The sequence below is a fragment of the Bubalus kerabau genome, chromosome 8, assembly GCF_029407905.1.
Source record: "Bubalus kerabau isolate K-KA32 ecotype Philippines breed swamp buffalo chromosome 8, PCC_UOA_SB_1v2, whole genome shotgun sequence".
Taxonomy (NCBI): Eukaryota; Metazoa; Chordata; class Mammalia; order Artiodactyla; family Bovidae; genus Bubalus; species Bubalus kerabau.
Genome location: NC_073631.1, coordinates 46,327,949 through 46,342,859, shown reverse-complemented (window position 1 = coordinate 46,342,859; position 14,911 = coordinate 46,327,949). Strand labels below are relative to the sequence as shown.

The following is a 14,911-nucleotide window of genomic DNA, read 5'->3' as shown; positions in this document are numbered from 1 at the left end:
AGGGTCTGCTCTGGTATTATTTTCAAAACAAAATGAAAACTAAACAAAAGAGAACTGATGTTTCCACTTTAGAGAAATTTAAATGCTTGTAATTGAAAATGACACTTAAACCTGGTTTAAAACAACAAAAAAGATCCAACAAGGTATTCTGTTATAGCAAAAGTTGTGCCTCCTCTCATCCATGAAATCTTTGAAGAAAAGATGATTACCCAGTAAAACAAGCCATCATTTTCTTTTTTATATTTTTATAGCAATATTCTGCATCACCATTCTGCTGTTTGCAAGAATTTCAGCCTTCAAAAAACTTTTCCACTTTTAACCACTGCTTCTGCAAGGTTTATTAGACTTTCTACACCTTTAAAATCTGAAGCTGTTTAGTAGCATACTGTGGTTGTACTGGCATGCTTTTTTGAGTTGGTCTGTTGTACATGCATTATTTTCCCTGACTTTAGAACTGTGGGGTATATATTCCCATGCCCATATTCTTGAGTCATCTTGAAATAAAAATGCTTGGATCCCCTCGTGATCAAGTTAAGCATGGTCAGACTCCATGCTTCCATTGCAGGGAACTAACATCCATCCCTAGTCAGGGAACTAAGATCTCTTATGCTGCATGGCACAGCCAATAAATTAATTACTTTAAAAAACAGAAAACAAAAACCACCACAGTTCTTTTTAAAGAGAACCTAGTGCATTGTTTTGTACCTGTAAACAAAATACTGCCAAAATAATTTTTAAACATATTGGTACCTGTGTCTGGGAAATCCCATGGGCAGAGGAGCCTGGTGGGTCATGATATATAGTACAAAAGAGTTTTATGTGACTTAGCTACTAGGGTTTCCCTGGTGGCTCAGCTGGTAAAGAATCCACCTGCAGTGTGGGTGACCTAGGTTTGATCCTTGGGTTGGGAAGATCCCCTGGAAAAGGGAACGGCTATCCACTCCAGTATTCTTGCCTGGAGAACTCTATGGATTGAGGAGCCTGGCAGGCTGCATACAATCCATGGGGTTGCAAAGAGTCAGACACGACTGAGCAGATTTCAGCACTAACTAGCTACTAAACAATAACAACAAAACCTATTTATTGGTTTTGGTTATTGTTTCACTGAAGAGTATGCAGTGCACTGAAATAGTTACATATTTTAAAAAAACAAATGTTGATTGAATTAGCCCAGTCATTCTGAATTATCATGTTAGAGCAGAATTACTCCTGTAGAATCTATATTCTGATACTTACCTTTATAATTTTAAGAAAGATGATTGATTGAATTCAAAATTTAAGAGAGTAAGGGGAAGCTAGTCATCTCAGTTCAGCACTACCATTAGGACTAACCATTCAGTTATTGCTTACCTAGGACTTAATAATCATGCTTTATAGAGACTGATGGCAGTGTCGGTTAAGTATGTGTGACTTGGTCTACATGTTAAAGGATTTTAATTTGCAGGGTATTAGTATATCATAAAGTGGTTTTTAAAATAAGAAAGAAGTCACAGGAAAATGATGAAAAAGAACAGTATTTCAAGGAACAGAGAAATTAGAATAAATAAGATTAACATGTAAGAGAGAATAACAGAAATGAAAGGTACTTACAGAACAGCCCCAGGTACTGACTGGATGTCTGGGCATTTCTTTCTCTCTGCTAGAAAATGTGTAAAAGCATGTACATCTTTAAAAAGTCTTTGTAAAAGTCACACCTTTAAAAAATGATTTAATATTTTTTAACCTCCTTTATGTCTATCTTTAAAACATTATCAGCTTATCAATTTGTTGTTTCTTGAAATGAGACTTTAAAAAGAATGGGTAGAAAAGAGGACTTGTGGGTAGAAAGATCTTGTGAGTCAGAAAATACTTTCTTGAATTTACTCCTGTCTTTGCCTGTCTCTGGTCACTGTCTCCAGTCTCTAAATTGTAATTATCTGAAGTAATTTTAATTTCTCAGAATTCTAATTTTCAATTAATGCTCATAATGAAAACTTTTAAACTATAGGCTTTTGACCCATTTCATGTCCTCTTGAATATAGGAAATTGAGTGGAAATTGGAGATAATAGGAGGCAAGAGAAAAGAACTTGGTTAGGAACAGTAAGAATGGTTTGTTCATCCTGCCCAAATAAAGGTATATTCAGAGAACTTTCCAGCATGTAAGAGTAATAGGCACAAGCTACAAGGAATTCTACTTCTTGATGCTTTCTCTGTGTCTTCAGTTGCTTTTCTGACTTTATTTTTCAACTTAAACCTTAATCTAAGTGGATAATTGTGGTCTACCTGCTTATCAATTTTTACTTCTGTATAATATTGATATTTTTTCTTTAAAAATAACTCCATAAAGAGTGTGTCACTTGGAAGTTTTTTCTTGAATGTACCAGGGCTTTAACAATTATGTTAGTTTAAAATAAAAGATTCCCTAGGGTCATTGCCCTAGGCTTATAAACTTTAGTAGTGTATCAAAATCATCTAGAGGGATTTTAAAAACAGATTGTTGAGTATCAAATCCATATTTCTGATTCAGTAATTCTGAGGTGAAGACAGTTGGCATTTCTATCAAGTTTTGAGATGGTGCTAAAACTGCTGGTCCTACAAACTTTCTTTGAGAACCACTGCCATACAGCACTGGTACAGAAGTATGAGACAGAGCTGGGTCTAATCTGTGTTGAATGGACAACTTGTTGCTTGTAATTCAACAGAGTTGTACTTGTTGGATGGGCTCCAATAATGATCATTTAATGTAGTACTGTTTTTATTTTATTTTTATAGATTGGAGCATATGATCAACAAATATGGGAAAAATCTGTTGAACAAAGAGAAATCAAGGTAATGAGTTTATTTTGTATATTCTATAAATTGATTATTAACCATAGTTAATTTAATATCTTTCTGCAGACCTTTTAAGGTACAAATTAATAGTACTCATTCTGTCCACACCTTTATATAACAAAGTAAAGTCTTTTATGATGGTATATTCATGTGTCTTCACCTCTGATTTTTCTTTTTGGGATCTTTAGCATCTTTCTGTTTTGTTTTAATTTAATTTCTAATGATTATTTTTTGTCAGCTTTTTTCCCCTTTCACTTGTCACCTTATACTTCTAGTTTACTTTTCCTCCCTTTTGATGCTGTCATTGCTCTGTACAGTTTATTAAACTGGTAAGTGTTTCAGGATTTTTCCCGCCTGAGTGATACTGTGCAAACGTTGCTCTGCTTAATCGAGATCTGCTTTTTGGTGCTACTAACAATGACTTGGACGCAAACAGAGTCGCTGAAAAGTTGGTCATTTTTGGAAAGAATTTAGGAAAATAAAACATTAATTAAAATGTTTCTATAGTTCGCAATTTCTTCTTGAACATGTAATCATTTACAGTGATAAGATATTCTCATAGGCTACCTTGCTAGCATGAAAACTATTTTTTAACTAAATTTGTTTTGTTTCTCAGCAGTCACACCTTTTCAGTAATAAGATTTATATTTTTCATTTGCATAGATGATACTAATCAGTGTTTTCCTGCACGAGCTAAACTTAATATTGGCCCAGAGAATGATACTTTAGTTGCTTTATATTTTGTACAAAAAGTTTACATTAAATTGAAAACCTGTGTCTATATTTGCTTAAAAATCTGTCAAAAAAAAAAATCTAGTGTTTAGACAAACTTAGTTATCTAGAATAAAGAGCAAGACTCTACCATTTGTCAGTTTTAATCTTTGAACTGTTGTCAGAGTTAATACAGTCAACAAAGTTGCAGTGAGCACTTGCTGTCTTGAATATAGGATTAAATCATGGGGACAAAAAAGATAAAGTATACTATAATTATGTAGACAAGATACATGATTACAAAGGAGATAGATTCAGTTGAGAGAAGGATGTATAGTTCTCTGTTAGGGTACAAATTTGAGAAGCACTGCTAGTGAGGTTAGGAAAGATTCACAGACGAAGTGACTCATGCGTTGAGTTTGACACACATTAGTGAGAATGAGGAAAACATTCCAGACAGAATGAAGAGCTTATGAAAATAAACATGATGGAAGGAGCATGACTGACTGAGAATCCTCAAGGAACTTGATGGGTAATAGGTTGTATGGAAGAAGGCAATTAGAGTGATGTGGAGAAAAACAAGAAAGGAAAATGAAGTCAGATCTTGAAGAGGCTTAACTGCTTTACCCAAGAGTCTAGACATAATCTAGAAAACAACAGAAGAGACATGAAAGAATTTTAAGCAGAAAAGGTTACCTGGTTAGATTTCTATTTCAACAACTTCACTAAGGCAGCACTAAGTATGGTGGGAAATATTAGAAGAGGAGCAGATACATAATTCTGTTTTACAAGTATTCAGGGTTCTTGGCAGAGAGATTGGGGAGTCCTCAGTATATAAAGTATGTATGTCTGTATATATGTATACGTATGTACCAGTGTGTTAAGTCGTTCAGTTGTGTCCAACTCTTTGTGAACTCACGGACTGTAGCCCACCTAAGTCGTCTGTTCATAGAATTCCCCAGGCCAGAATACTGGAGTGAGTTGCCATTTCCTTCTTCAGGGAATCTTTCCGACCCAGGGATCGAACCGGATCTCTCACATTGCAGGCAGATTCTCCACGTGTATATGTATGAAAGTGAAAGTGTCTCAGTTGTGTCTGACCCTTTGTGACCCCATGGAATGGTCCTTGGAATTCTTCAGGCCAGAATACTAGAGTGGGTAGCCTTTCCCTTCTGCAGAGGATCTTCCCAACCCAGGGATCAAACCCAGGTTTCCTGCATTTCAGATTGATTCTTTACCAGCTGAACCGCCAGGGAAGCCCAAGAATACTGGAGTGGGTATCCTATCACTTCTCCAGCGGATCTTCCCGGTCCAGGAATCAAACCGGGGTCTCCTGCATTGCCAGCTGAGCTACCTATGTGTGGGTGGTTTTTTGTTGTTCAGTCGCTAAGTTGTGTGCCTGGGTGTTATGTAGATTATATGTGGTACACATTATACAGATACGGCCATAGGACTCAGTGGATTTTTACATTGAATGATGAGAGAAAAAAGCTGAGAACAGAACATTGGGAAACAAGATTTAACAGATAGGTTTATTAAAAAAAAGAGAGATGTAAGTGAAGGAGGAAAGAGAAATGAGAGATCATGAAACAATAGTCTGAGAATGTCACAAAGAGGTGGAATAGTCAAAAATATTAGCAGAGAGGTCTACTAAGATGCTTTAAGATGCTCTTTGACAGTCTTTAACTTGTTGGGCAAGAAATGTTAACTACCTTAAGAGATTGTGTTACCGGTTGGCACACTTGGATGTTTTTGAAATTAACTCCCCACCCCAAATCTATCTGTCTGTCTATGTGCAGTTTTTTAGCTTTAAGTGCTCATGACAAATTACTATTTTACTTATGTAATCTCCTCATTTTTAATAGATCTATTTTAATGCCTAAATAGAGGCTAAAGTAAGGGAGGATTATATGAGTTGGTACTTGGTGTGCTGGCAGGATGAACTTAGGGAAGGCTAAGACTTATAACTTGTTTCTGAAATATGTCTTCCTTTTAAAGATAATACTTTGAAATAGTAACTGAAGAATTAAAACTTACTTTTGTTATTTTGCATTAAAAGGCTGCATTTGTTGACAAGCCTCAAAGCACATTCCATTCTTATTAAACGTTCTATTGGAAGCAAGCTCTTTATAGTGTAAAATAATTTTGTATTTATTCTATGGAAGGTAAAGAAGTTGTGTAACCGGTGTATTAATGTTGATACTTGATTAGAAAAACAAAAACACTGTACCTGTTGTGTTTAGAGAATACCATTACAAATGTATTGACTTTGTCCTTTTATATAATTAGTTCTTTTATTATCTGTCAAAGCAGTGAGCAACAATTAAAGGAAACCATGAAAATATATTTCTTGAAAATTGTTTTTATATAAAGACCCTAGCTGATACTGCTAAAGTGTAAAGTCTCTTGTAAATTGCAAGTTATTTTTTTCTTAAACATTTTAGCAATTATAACTGAAAACTATAGTTTTCTGTTCCCCTTGACCCAAATTTAAAAGTAAATATGGAATTTCCCTGTTTTAGTACCCACTAGAGTTGTAAAGTTTCAACAAAACAAACTATGTTGTTTCAAGTCATTAAAGGGATGGGGGAAACTAAATAGGATTTCCAGAAAGTAAAACTGTGGTTAGTATATATTTCAATAATATATATTCAATAAAGAATATATTATTTGAATTCTTGGCAATTGTATTCATAGTACTTATTTCTACTTTCTAGTTAAACCAGTAGTTTAAAAAATCTTGCTAAAACTAAGTTAGTTTTCATTTTTTGTTTGTTCACTTAAACTTCTTGAAGGCTCATAATTTTTTTTAGTACTGAAAGCTAATGCTGTTTTGTGTAAGTGTAGTTTACTCAAAACCAATTTAAAGTTGTCCGACTTAAAATATCTACTTAATTAGAATCACATGTTATAAATGACCTTGGTACTAATATCTTTTGTTTTTGTGAATTAAGTCACTAATGTTAGAAGATTTATCAATAATAATTTTCTATATTCTTTTTTTTAAACCCTTTAAATACTGATAGGCTACCTTGAAGGGTATTGTCGACTGTGCTGTGACTTTACAATGCTATGATTTCACAATGTAGCTCAAAATTATGCTATGACTTTACAGTGTATGATAGTTCAAAATGTTTTAATAAAATATAAAATAGGAAATTAATCACATATTTAAAAGGCCAAGTAGAATAAGCATGTTGAAAACAACATAATTGCATAAATCAAAATACTTTACTGTTTCTCTTATAAGGACTTGAAGTTCTTAAAACAGTCTTGAGGTAAAGTTTAGGTATACAGCAGTAAATTAGGCTTCAGATTTGTTATAAACATTAGCAGTAAGGTTATTTTCAAAGTGCTATAAAAGCAGTTTATGAAAGATATAAGTAAATGAAAATATGTTATTGTTTTCAAATTTATTGGCACTGATGAAGGTAAAATAGCATAATAAACTTCATGCCGAATTTAAATAGTGTTTGATCAGTGAATTTTTTGTTTAAATATGTTTTACTAGTTTACCTTTCCAATTTGCAAAATATTGAGAGTGATTTACAGCCTATGAGTGACACTGTCATGACATTAAAGTGGGAAATGACATACAGATAGTTGTTTTTTGTGATGTGCAGTAGTTAATGTTCTTTCAGCTCACCGTGAATGCTGATTTAGTGAATACTGACTGTTGTTCTTAGGAGGAATACAGAAATTAAGTTCCTGCAAGCCCCTAGTCACAATAGTTGTCAGCTAATCAATATAAAACCTTGTTTAAATGACATCTTATTTAATATATGGTGTTGATTCATTATCACTGAACTAACAGGACACATCTCGTGCCTGAACAGAGCTTATCTAACACATCTTCTCAGTGAGCCACGTCACAGCCTTCATGCACTTAGGGACACTAGATCACCTGTCAGCACTATCTCAGTGACCATTTCAACACAACATTACCAACAGAAAGCAAAAGATTTGACGCTGAATAGATTGTGAAAAGGAACTGAAACAAGAGAGCTAAACAAGAAGGCAGAGTGATGCCTTGTCTGATCTCAGCTGGGAATGTGAACATTGAGTGACTCAAATTGTTTGCCACTCTCAGTGTGTATGTCTGCAAATGACCGCAAGATCACAGCAAATATTGATTTTAGGGACAAATTAATTTTACCATATAGGTGAGCTTGCAGGTATGGACTTTATGAATATCAGTATTGACTACATGTAAGATGATCATGGCTGTGTCTTCAACTCTGACCCTTTCTTTGTTTTTGTATCTGTGGGTAGTTTGCATCTTCACACAGACAGACTATTTGAAGGAGTTCAGAGGTTAATTGCATCTTGATTTCAGGATACATTTTTGGTTTAAACATTTCAGTTAATTTTGAGCTCAAATGTCCTATTCTTTGTTTCAGATAAAAATGTTACTTGATTAAATTTTTATCTTAAGGGGTTGTTATTACTTAGATTAGGACTAAACAAAGGATTTACTTTATAGTTACTTGGTTAATTGAAGGAACAATAAGCAAATCTTTGAAACACTAGGTCATCTCTCAGCACTTGGATTCCAAGGAGTTTAGCCTGGGCTCCTCCAATTCTTAACATCCTAGTCTTAAGTTATAAAACATAATTTATTTTTTGATATTTTTTTTTCATCGATTTTGATCTCTACTCCTACTCTAACTTGGTATACTGATGCAGAAACTTAATCTTAGTGTTCAGTAATTCCAAGTTGAAACTAAATGATTTCATGATTTCTGCTTTCTCCTTCCTCCTCCTCTGGGGCATGGCATCTAAGTTATGAGGTGATAAAGTGGCATTGTGGTCTGGTTAGTGGTTGGCATGTGAAGACAGTAGCAACCCTGAGATGTGCATCGTCCTCTCTGGTCTCACCCTACATGTTGGCATCTGCTAAGAAGTCTGCATTGCTGTCTGTCCTCAGCTCTGTGACCACTGCTTCCTTCAGCATTGCCTCCAGCATCACACCTTAAAGGCCTTTTAGGGCCACTGTTCTCCCAGCCAGCTTCAGCACTTTGCTGTGCAAAACAAGGGCCACCTCGGTCTCCTGGACCATCTCAGGCTGTACATCTAAATTGGTGGTGATAGTCTTTGTTTTAAAATTACGCTTTTAGTAATAAACAGACCCCATGTGTTACATACATCCCTAAAGTTATCCTTTTGGAAATAATAAAATTTATTACACTACTGTTGTGTTCCGTTTGTCACAAGTATATGTGTTAGTTTTTGTCTGTTAAAGTTTTTCTTCTTAATCGAAATCTGTAGGCATTGATTTTGGGTATTAAAAATGTACATGTGTTGAATTTTAATACTACTTTTTTGCTGAGTTAAAATCGACATATATTAGTTTCAGGTGTAAAACATAATAATTTGATATTTTTATATATTGAGAAATGATCCCATAGTTAAGTCTAGTTTAAATAATTATTCCCATACATACTTACATATTTTTTTTCTTGTGATAAGAACTTTAAAGATCTACTCTCTTATCAATACTACTTTTAATATGTTATAGGGGTTAAGGAATAAACCAAAGAAAACAGCCCATGTGAAACCAGACCTCATAGATGTTGATCTTGTAAGAGGTGAGTCTTGAATAACCAAATATTTAATGAAATTAGAAACTGTCCTCGAAGCAACAGAGTTCAAAATGGGTTAGATGTATATGTTTGTAGGAATAAAAGCAGTGTGAGGCTAAATGAAGTTAGAAGTAGTATTAAAAAAGAGAGAGTGGAGACCTTTAAATACCATTGACTAGTCTTTTCTCTCACTAAAAATCATTCCAATTAATAAGTGTAAAAGAAAAGCAGCTCATATTTGCTTAACAGACTATGAAGCTTGTTATAAACATTAAAGTGGTATTTTAAATTCCTGACTGAAACTGACATTTGAAAATTGTCTTGTATTTATAAAATATGTAGGAGAAATTTTGCTGTTATTTCAGTTAAAAATAGTTCTTTTCAAAGTACCTGAGTCAATATGAAGGCGTGTGTGATGTTTTTAAAAATATTTCCTACCCGCAGTTGGACAGTTGACACCCATAGTACAAAAGAAATAATATGTTGTATTGTTCTTCAGATGTTTAAATTTTTTTCTTTAAGGAAATTAAAAAATAATAAATGTTGTCTTTCATTTTGCATTACTTTTCTTAGGGTCTGCATTTGCTAAGGCAAAACCCGAAAGTCCGTGGACTTCTTTGACTAGAAAGGGAATTGTTCGAGTTGTATTTTTTCCCTTTTTCTTCCGGTGGTGGTTACAAGTAACATCAAAAGTCATCTTTTTCTGGCTTCTAGTCCTTTATCTTCTTCAAGGTACAACTAAATGAAGGAAATGCATTTTGCTTTTAACTTTCAGCATTTTTTTTTTTTTTGGTTAGTATTACTAAGGCTTTGTTATTTTTAAAATATACTACTACTGAGTATGGAAAAAAATTTATTGTGATGCTTCATTTAACAAGACACAAATAGTTTGGGATTAAAAATGTTTAAGAAAGCAAAGTAGTTATTTTCCAAAATAATTTTATGAAAATTTGAATGTGTGGATTGCTAAAGAAAAATACAAATTGAGAGGATTTTTAAAAATTACAGAATCTCTTCCAAATGTACCCCTACATATATGGACACACGAGTCTTTTTTTATGAAGCCTTAGGGTTCATTCTTCCTTTCTCAGCAGTATTCTTTTTTTTCCCTTAACCACTGTTTTCTGAGACTGTCCTCATTCTGGGTTAAAATTCTGTGTACCATGTCTAAGAGCTTGTTACATATGCTCATTTAATACAACCATCCAGTGAAGCATGGGTACTATTATGCCTAGCCTATAGACAATGGGACCTGAAGGACCTGCAGGTCCAAAGTTACATACTCAGCAAGTGTGGTGGTCCAGGTTCAAGTCTAAGCTGTCTGACTTCAGAACCACATGCTTCACAGCTCTGTAACGCTGCATCCCAGCACAGCAGTGTCCCAGTGCACAGTCACAGCAGCAGTATACAGTGCAAAACGCACAACACTCTAGAGCATTTACAGCCTAAAAGAAGAAATTGCTCATATTTCTATCACTCTGACAAAGCAAAAATTTTAATTTGGTTGATACCCTGTTAGTGTTTTTAATATCTTATATATATTTTTTAAACACAATTGTATTCCTAAGGGGCTTCCCTCATGGCTCAGCTGGTAAAGAATCCGCTTGCAATATGGGAGACTTGGGTTCGATCCCTGGGTTGGGAAGATCCCCTGAAGAAGGGAAAGCCTACCCACTCCAGTATTCTGGCCTGGAGAACTCCATGGATTGTACAGTCCATGGGGTCGCAAAGAGTTGGACATGACTGAGTGACTTTCACTTTCTTTCTATCAAAAAACACTAATTAAAAGATATCTTTTAAGTAAATGAAAACAATAAAAACAAAAGACTTATTTTGGTTATTTAAGCTTGTGTATGGAGAAGGCAATGGCACCCCACTCCATTACTCTTGCCTGGAAAATCCCATGGACAGAGGAGCCTGTTAGGCTGCAGTCCATGGGGTTGCCAAGAGTTGGACACGACTGAGTGACTTCACTTTCACTTTTCATTTTCATGCATTGGAGAAGGAAATGGCAACCCACTCCAGTGTTCTTGCCTGGAGAATCCCAGGGATGGGGGAGCCTGGTGGGCTGCTGTCTATGGGGTCGCACAGAGTCGGGCATGACTGAAGCTATATATATATATATATATATATATATATATCTTATATACTTAAGAGGGAGTGAACTTGAAGTTATCCTGCAATGTTTTCTAGTTTTACCTAGAGGAGAACACTTTATTCTAAAGTGGTCAGAAATTGCAATTGCTTATTAGAGTAATAATTAATCAGTACCATTCATTGTAACTACTGTGCCTTGTACTTTTTTGATATTATTGCTTTATTGTATTTGAGGACAAACAAGTTTCCAGTGTAATTAGAAGGTCGTATATTGTGGCTGAAATTCACATATTGGCTTGCCTAAATTAAATAGGGAGCGTAGCTTAGATTAAGCATGAAAAACAGATATTTTTCAGTTCCAAACCAAAGTTTAACGTTATTAGTGTTTATAAGTGATGGCCACTGACATCTTCCGTGGTAAAGCTTAGTTTAAAAAGTGCCTTAACCTGTTTCAAGTCACACAGTCAGTGACAAAGCCATGATAAGACAAACCCTCAGTAATCTGAGTGCCTTTAGAAACCCCTGTGCTTCTGTCTCTTTGCATACTGAGCAGAGTATAGCGCTCTGAATTATGTCCTCATTCTCTATCCCACCTTCTTGTCCTGAAGAGTAGAAAGAATTGTGTGTAGTCAGACTGGGTTTTACATAGCTACAGTTTTTCACTTCAGTCACATGCCTTTTAAATATCTCAACTATGTATTTTCAGCTTCATCCTACTTATTGCTTATGTCATTTCTCTCCTGGATCACTGCCAAGAGCTCTTGTGTCTTTTACTTTCTGTCCATTTACCTTTTGGGCTTCCCTGGTGGCTTGGTGATAAAGAATCCACCTGCCTTTCAGGGGACATGGATTTGATCTCTGGGTCAGGAAGATCCCCTGGAGAAAGAAATGGCAATCCACTCCAGTATTCTTGCCTGGGAAATCTCATGGACAGAGGAGCCTGGGGGGCTACAGTCCATGGGGTTACAAAAGAGTCAGACACGACTTAGTGACTAAACATACACACAGACATTTACCTTTTACATTACAAATCTAAACCAGCCACTCAAGTTCTAAATCTTAATTATCATTGCTTTCAAGATAAAGAGCCAGTTTTTCAGTCAGTCTCTTAAATTTCTCAACTTTAACCAAACTAAACTGGTTCTGTGCTGTTTCTTAAACATTCTGTGCCTTTTTTGGTAACCTGTATGTTTTGGGGGTAACTCTTTTTGCCTGTGTAGCCCTTTCCCCTTTTATTATACTTAGTCCACTACTTATTCTGTGAGTTAGTTAACTTTTGAGAATTAGACGTTAGAATTCCTTCATACCGCTCCAGTTTACATGTCTTTTTTATGTGTCATAGATATTCTGTTAGTCTACTCAGGCTGCTATAATAAAATACTACAGACTGAGTGGCTTAAACAACAGACATTTGTATTCGCATGGTTATGGCAGCTGGAAGTATAAGATCAAGGTGCGGTTAGGGTTGGTGTCTGTCAGAGGTTTCTTTTCCTGTCTTGTAGATGGCTACCTTCTTGCAGTATCCTCACATGGCCTTTATTCTGTGCATGAGCTGAAAGAGATTTTTGGTGCCTCTAGCTCTTACAGGAGCACTGGTCCTTTTGGATTAAGGTCCTACCCTTATGATTTTATTCAGCCTTCATTACATCATATAGACCCTATCTGTTAAGATAATCATGTTGGGGGTCAGGACTTTAACATACGGAATGAGGGTGGAGGGCCCAATTCAGTTTATTACAGGGGTTTTAATTATTTCTTTATATGTCCCCCTTTTGCTTTAAGGAGGGTGTGTCTGTGATCTTACCAGGAATGAATGCCTTTAGATTTATATGTATCTAGTTTTCATTGCAGTGTTAAGGTGTGTACTTTAGAGGCCAAGTTGGCTGTTACTTAGTTCCAAGAGTTTATTTCTGAATGGCATGATTAGCCAGGGGCAAAGAAGTCTTAAAGAGCTTGTCTGAAGTAACTTTTATACTCATTTAAATTTAGAAAAATAATCTGGCAAAGAACAATGTTAGAACAGTTTTTAAAGTTTTTTTTTAAAGTTTTGAGGACATGACTATCAGATCTATAATTAAATGTCTTTTCTTTCCCTTTTTGTAGTTGCCGCAATAGTATTATTCTGTTCCACTTCTAGCCCACATAGCATACCTCTGACGGAAGTGACTGAGCCAATATGGCTGATGCTGCTCCTAGGAACTGTGCACTGCCAGATTGTTTCAACGAGAACACCCAAACCTCCCCTAAGCACAGGGGGTAAAAGAAGAAGGTACTGTCTGTTTAAAAGTGATCTTTTTGTAGATTTCTGTAATTGGAATCCAGTATTGTTCTTGACTTGAATGAAATGTTATCTTGAAACAGTGAGCTTCAGTCAGAATCAGCTGTTGAATAATTTAGTTTCTTTTATTTGCTCCAGAGCCATTTTGAGACCCCATACCTGTTTGTTTTTGTTTTCTTTCTTGAAGCTCATTGCTGAGGCATGTGATATCACTGTAGGGAATATATGTTAGTTGGAATTGCTAATAATTTCCACTATTACAGAACCTTGTGCTTAAAAGATGCTTTGGAAAAAACAAAGTCAAGGAAATTTTTTAGCTAAATTCCATTTATTATATGTCATTTGAAGCTGTTTAATATTGCCCTTTGATGAAGTAAGCATAGCAAGTCTTACTGGCCACTTAGCACAATGAAGTTCTGTTTTAAGGGTCTTTGGGAACAATTTCTCTTTTGAATAGTGTTGCTAAGAGATTGTGACATTTGCTGTTTTGGAATATTGATTTAAGCTCTTTATTTAAAAAATAAATAATACCTAATTAGATAAGTAGCACTGCTGAACAGATAGATTATAAATCTCTCCAATTTAAATTTTCTTCTTCATCTGCAAATAAGTGGCATTCCAATAGGGATGGGGTACTTTTGTAAATAATCTGCCTAGTGCTATCCTTACAACCTAGTGTCCACTGACTTGTCAGTATGAGCAAGAAACAATAACTTAACATTTATAGAAACTGGTCTTGAATATGTACTTAATATTTGGCATAACTTTTATGCATCAGCCTGAGTTTTACTGTGTATTAGAGTTCCTGTGTTTATGTTTTCCAAATTTTTAAATGTACTGTCGAGAAAGTGGTTATTAAATTTTAAAGTTACCTTCCACTCTTAATCTCTTCTAATGAAGGAAATTAAGAAAAGCAGCCCATTTGGAAGTACATAGGGAAGGAGATGGTTCTAGTACCACAGATAACACACAGGAGGGAGCAGTTCAGAGCCACGGTACAAGCACCTCTTACAGTGTTGGCGCTGTCTTCAGAGATCTCTGGCATGCTGCATTCTTTTTATCAGGGTTTGTATTTATTCAAGACTTTCTCTGGCTTAGAAATGCACTGTCCCTTTTTTGGTACTACAGTCTTAATTAATGAGTACTAATGATTTTGAATATGATAGTCCTAGTGTGGATTTTATTTTTATAAATTATAAAGCTATATATAATGGAAAAAATAGAGACCATAAAATTTACTCTGAGATACATATATGTATAAATACATCTGTATGAGAATGAAAATATACTATCAAAGTATAATTAGTATTTATCTTAGTTTCTTTTGTGATTTCTCAAGTACTATTTTATTTCTATTAAATTGCTTATTTAATCTTCATCAGCACTGTAGGACAAATTGGCTTTGTTAATATACCATGTGAGTTGTATGAC

General features: G+C 35.0%; 1 protein-coding gene across 6 annotated transcripts in view; it reads left to right on the top strand.

Moving 5' to 3' along the window:
* Nucleotides 1-14,911, top strand: part of PHTF2 (putative homeodomain transcription factor 2) — a 136,667-nt gene that overhangs the window by 76,539 nt on the left and 45,217 nt on the right. For 2 of the 6 annotated variants that reach the window (XM_055590154.1, XM_055590153.1), the window contains exons 3-8: nucleotides 2,753-2,809; nucleotides 3,130-3,141; nucleotides 9,042-9,111; nucleotides 9,679-9,837; nucleotides 13,306-13,471; nucleotides 14,381-14,545. In XM_055590154.1, coding sequence (XP_055446129.1) covers nucleotides 2,753-2,809; nucleotides 3,130-3,141; nucleotides 9,042-9,111; nucleotides 9,679-9,837; nucleotides 13,306-13,471; nucleotides 14,381-14,545 — 629 coding nt within the window. Of the gene's footprint in view, nucleotides 1-2,752; nucleotides 2,810-3,129; nucleotides 3,142-9,041; nucleotides 9,112-9,678; nucleotides 9,838-13,305; nucleotides 13,472-14,380; nucleotides 14,546-14,911 lie in introns of those variants that run through there. The other 4 variants (XM_055590155.1, XM_055590156.1, XM_055590157.1 and 1 more) reach the window with 3 other exon arrangements.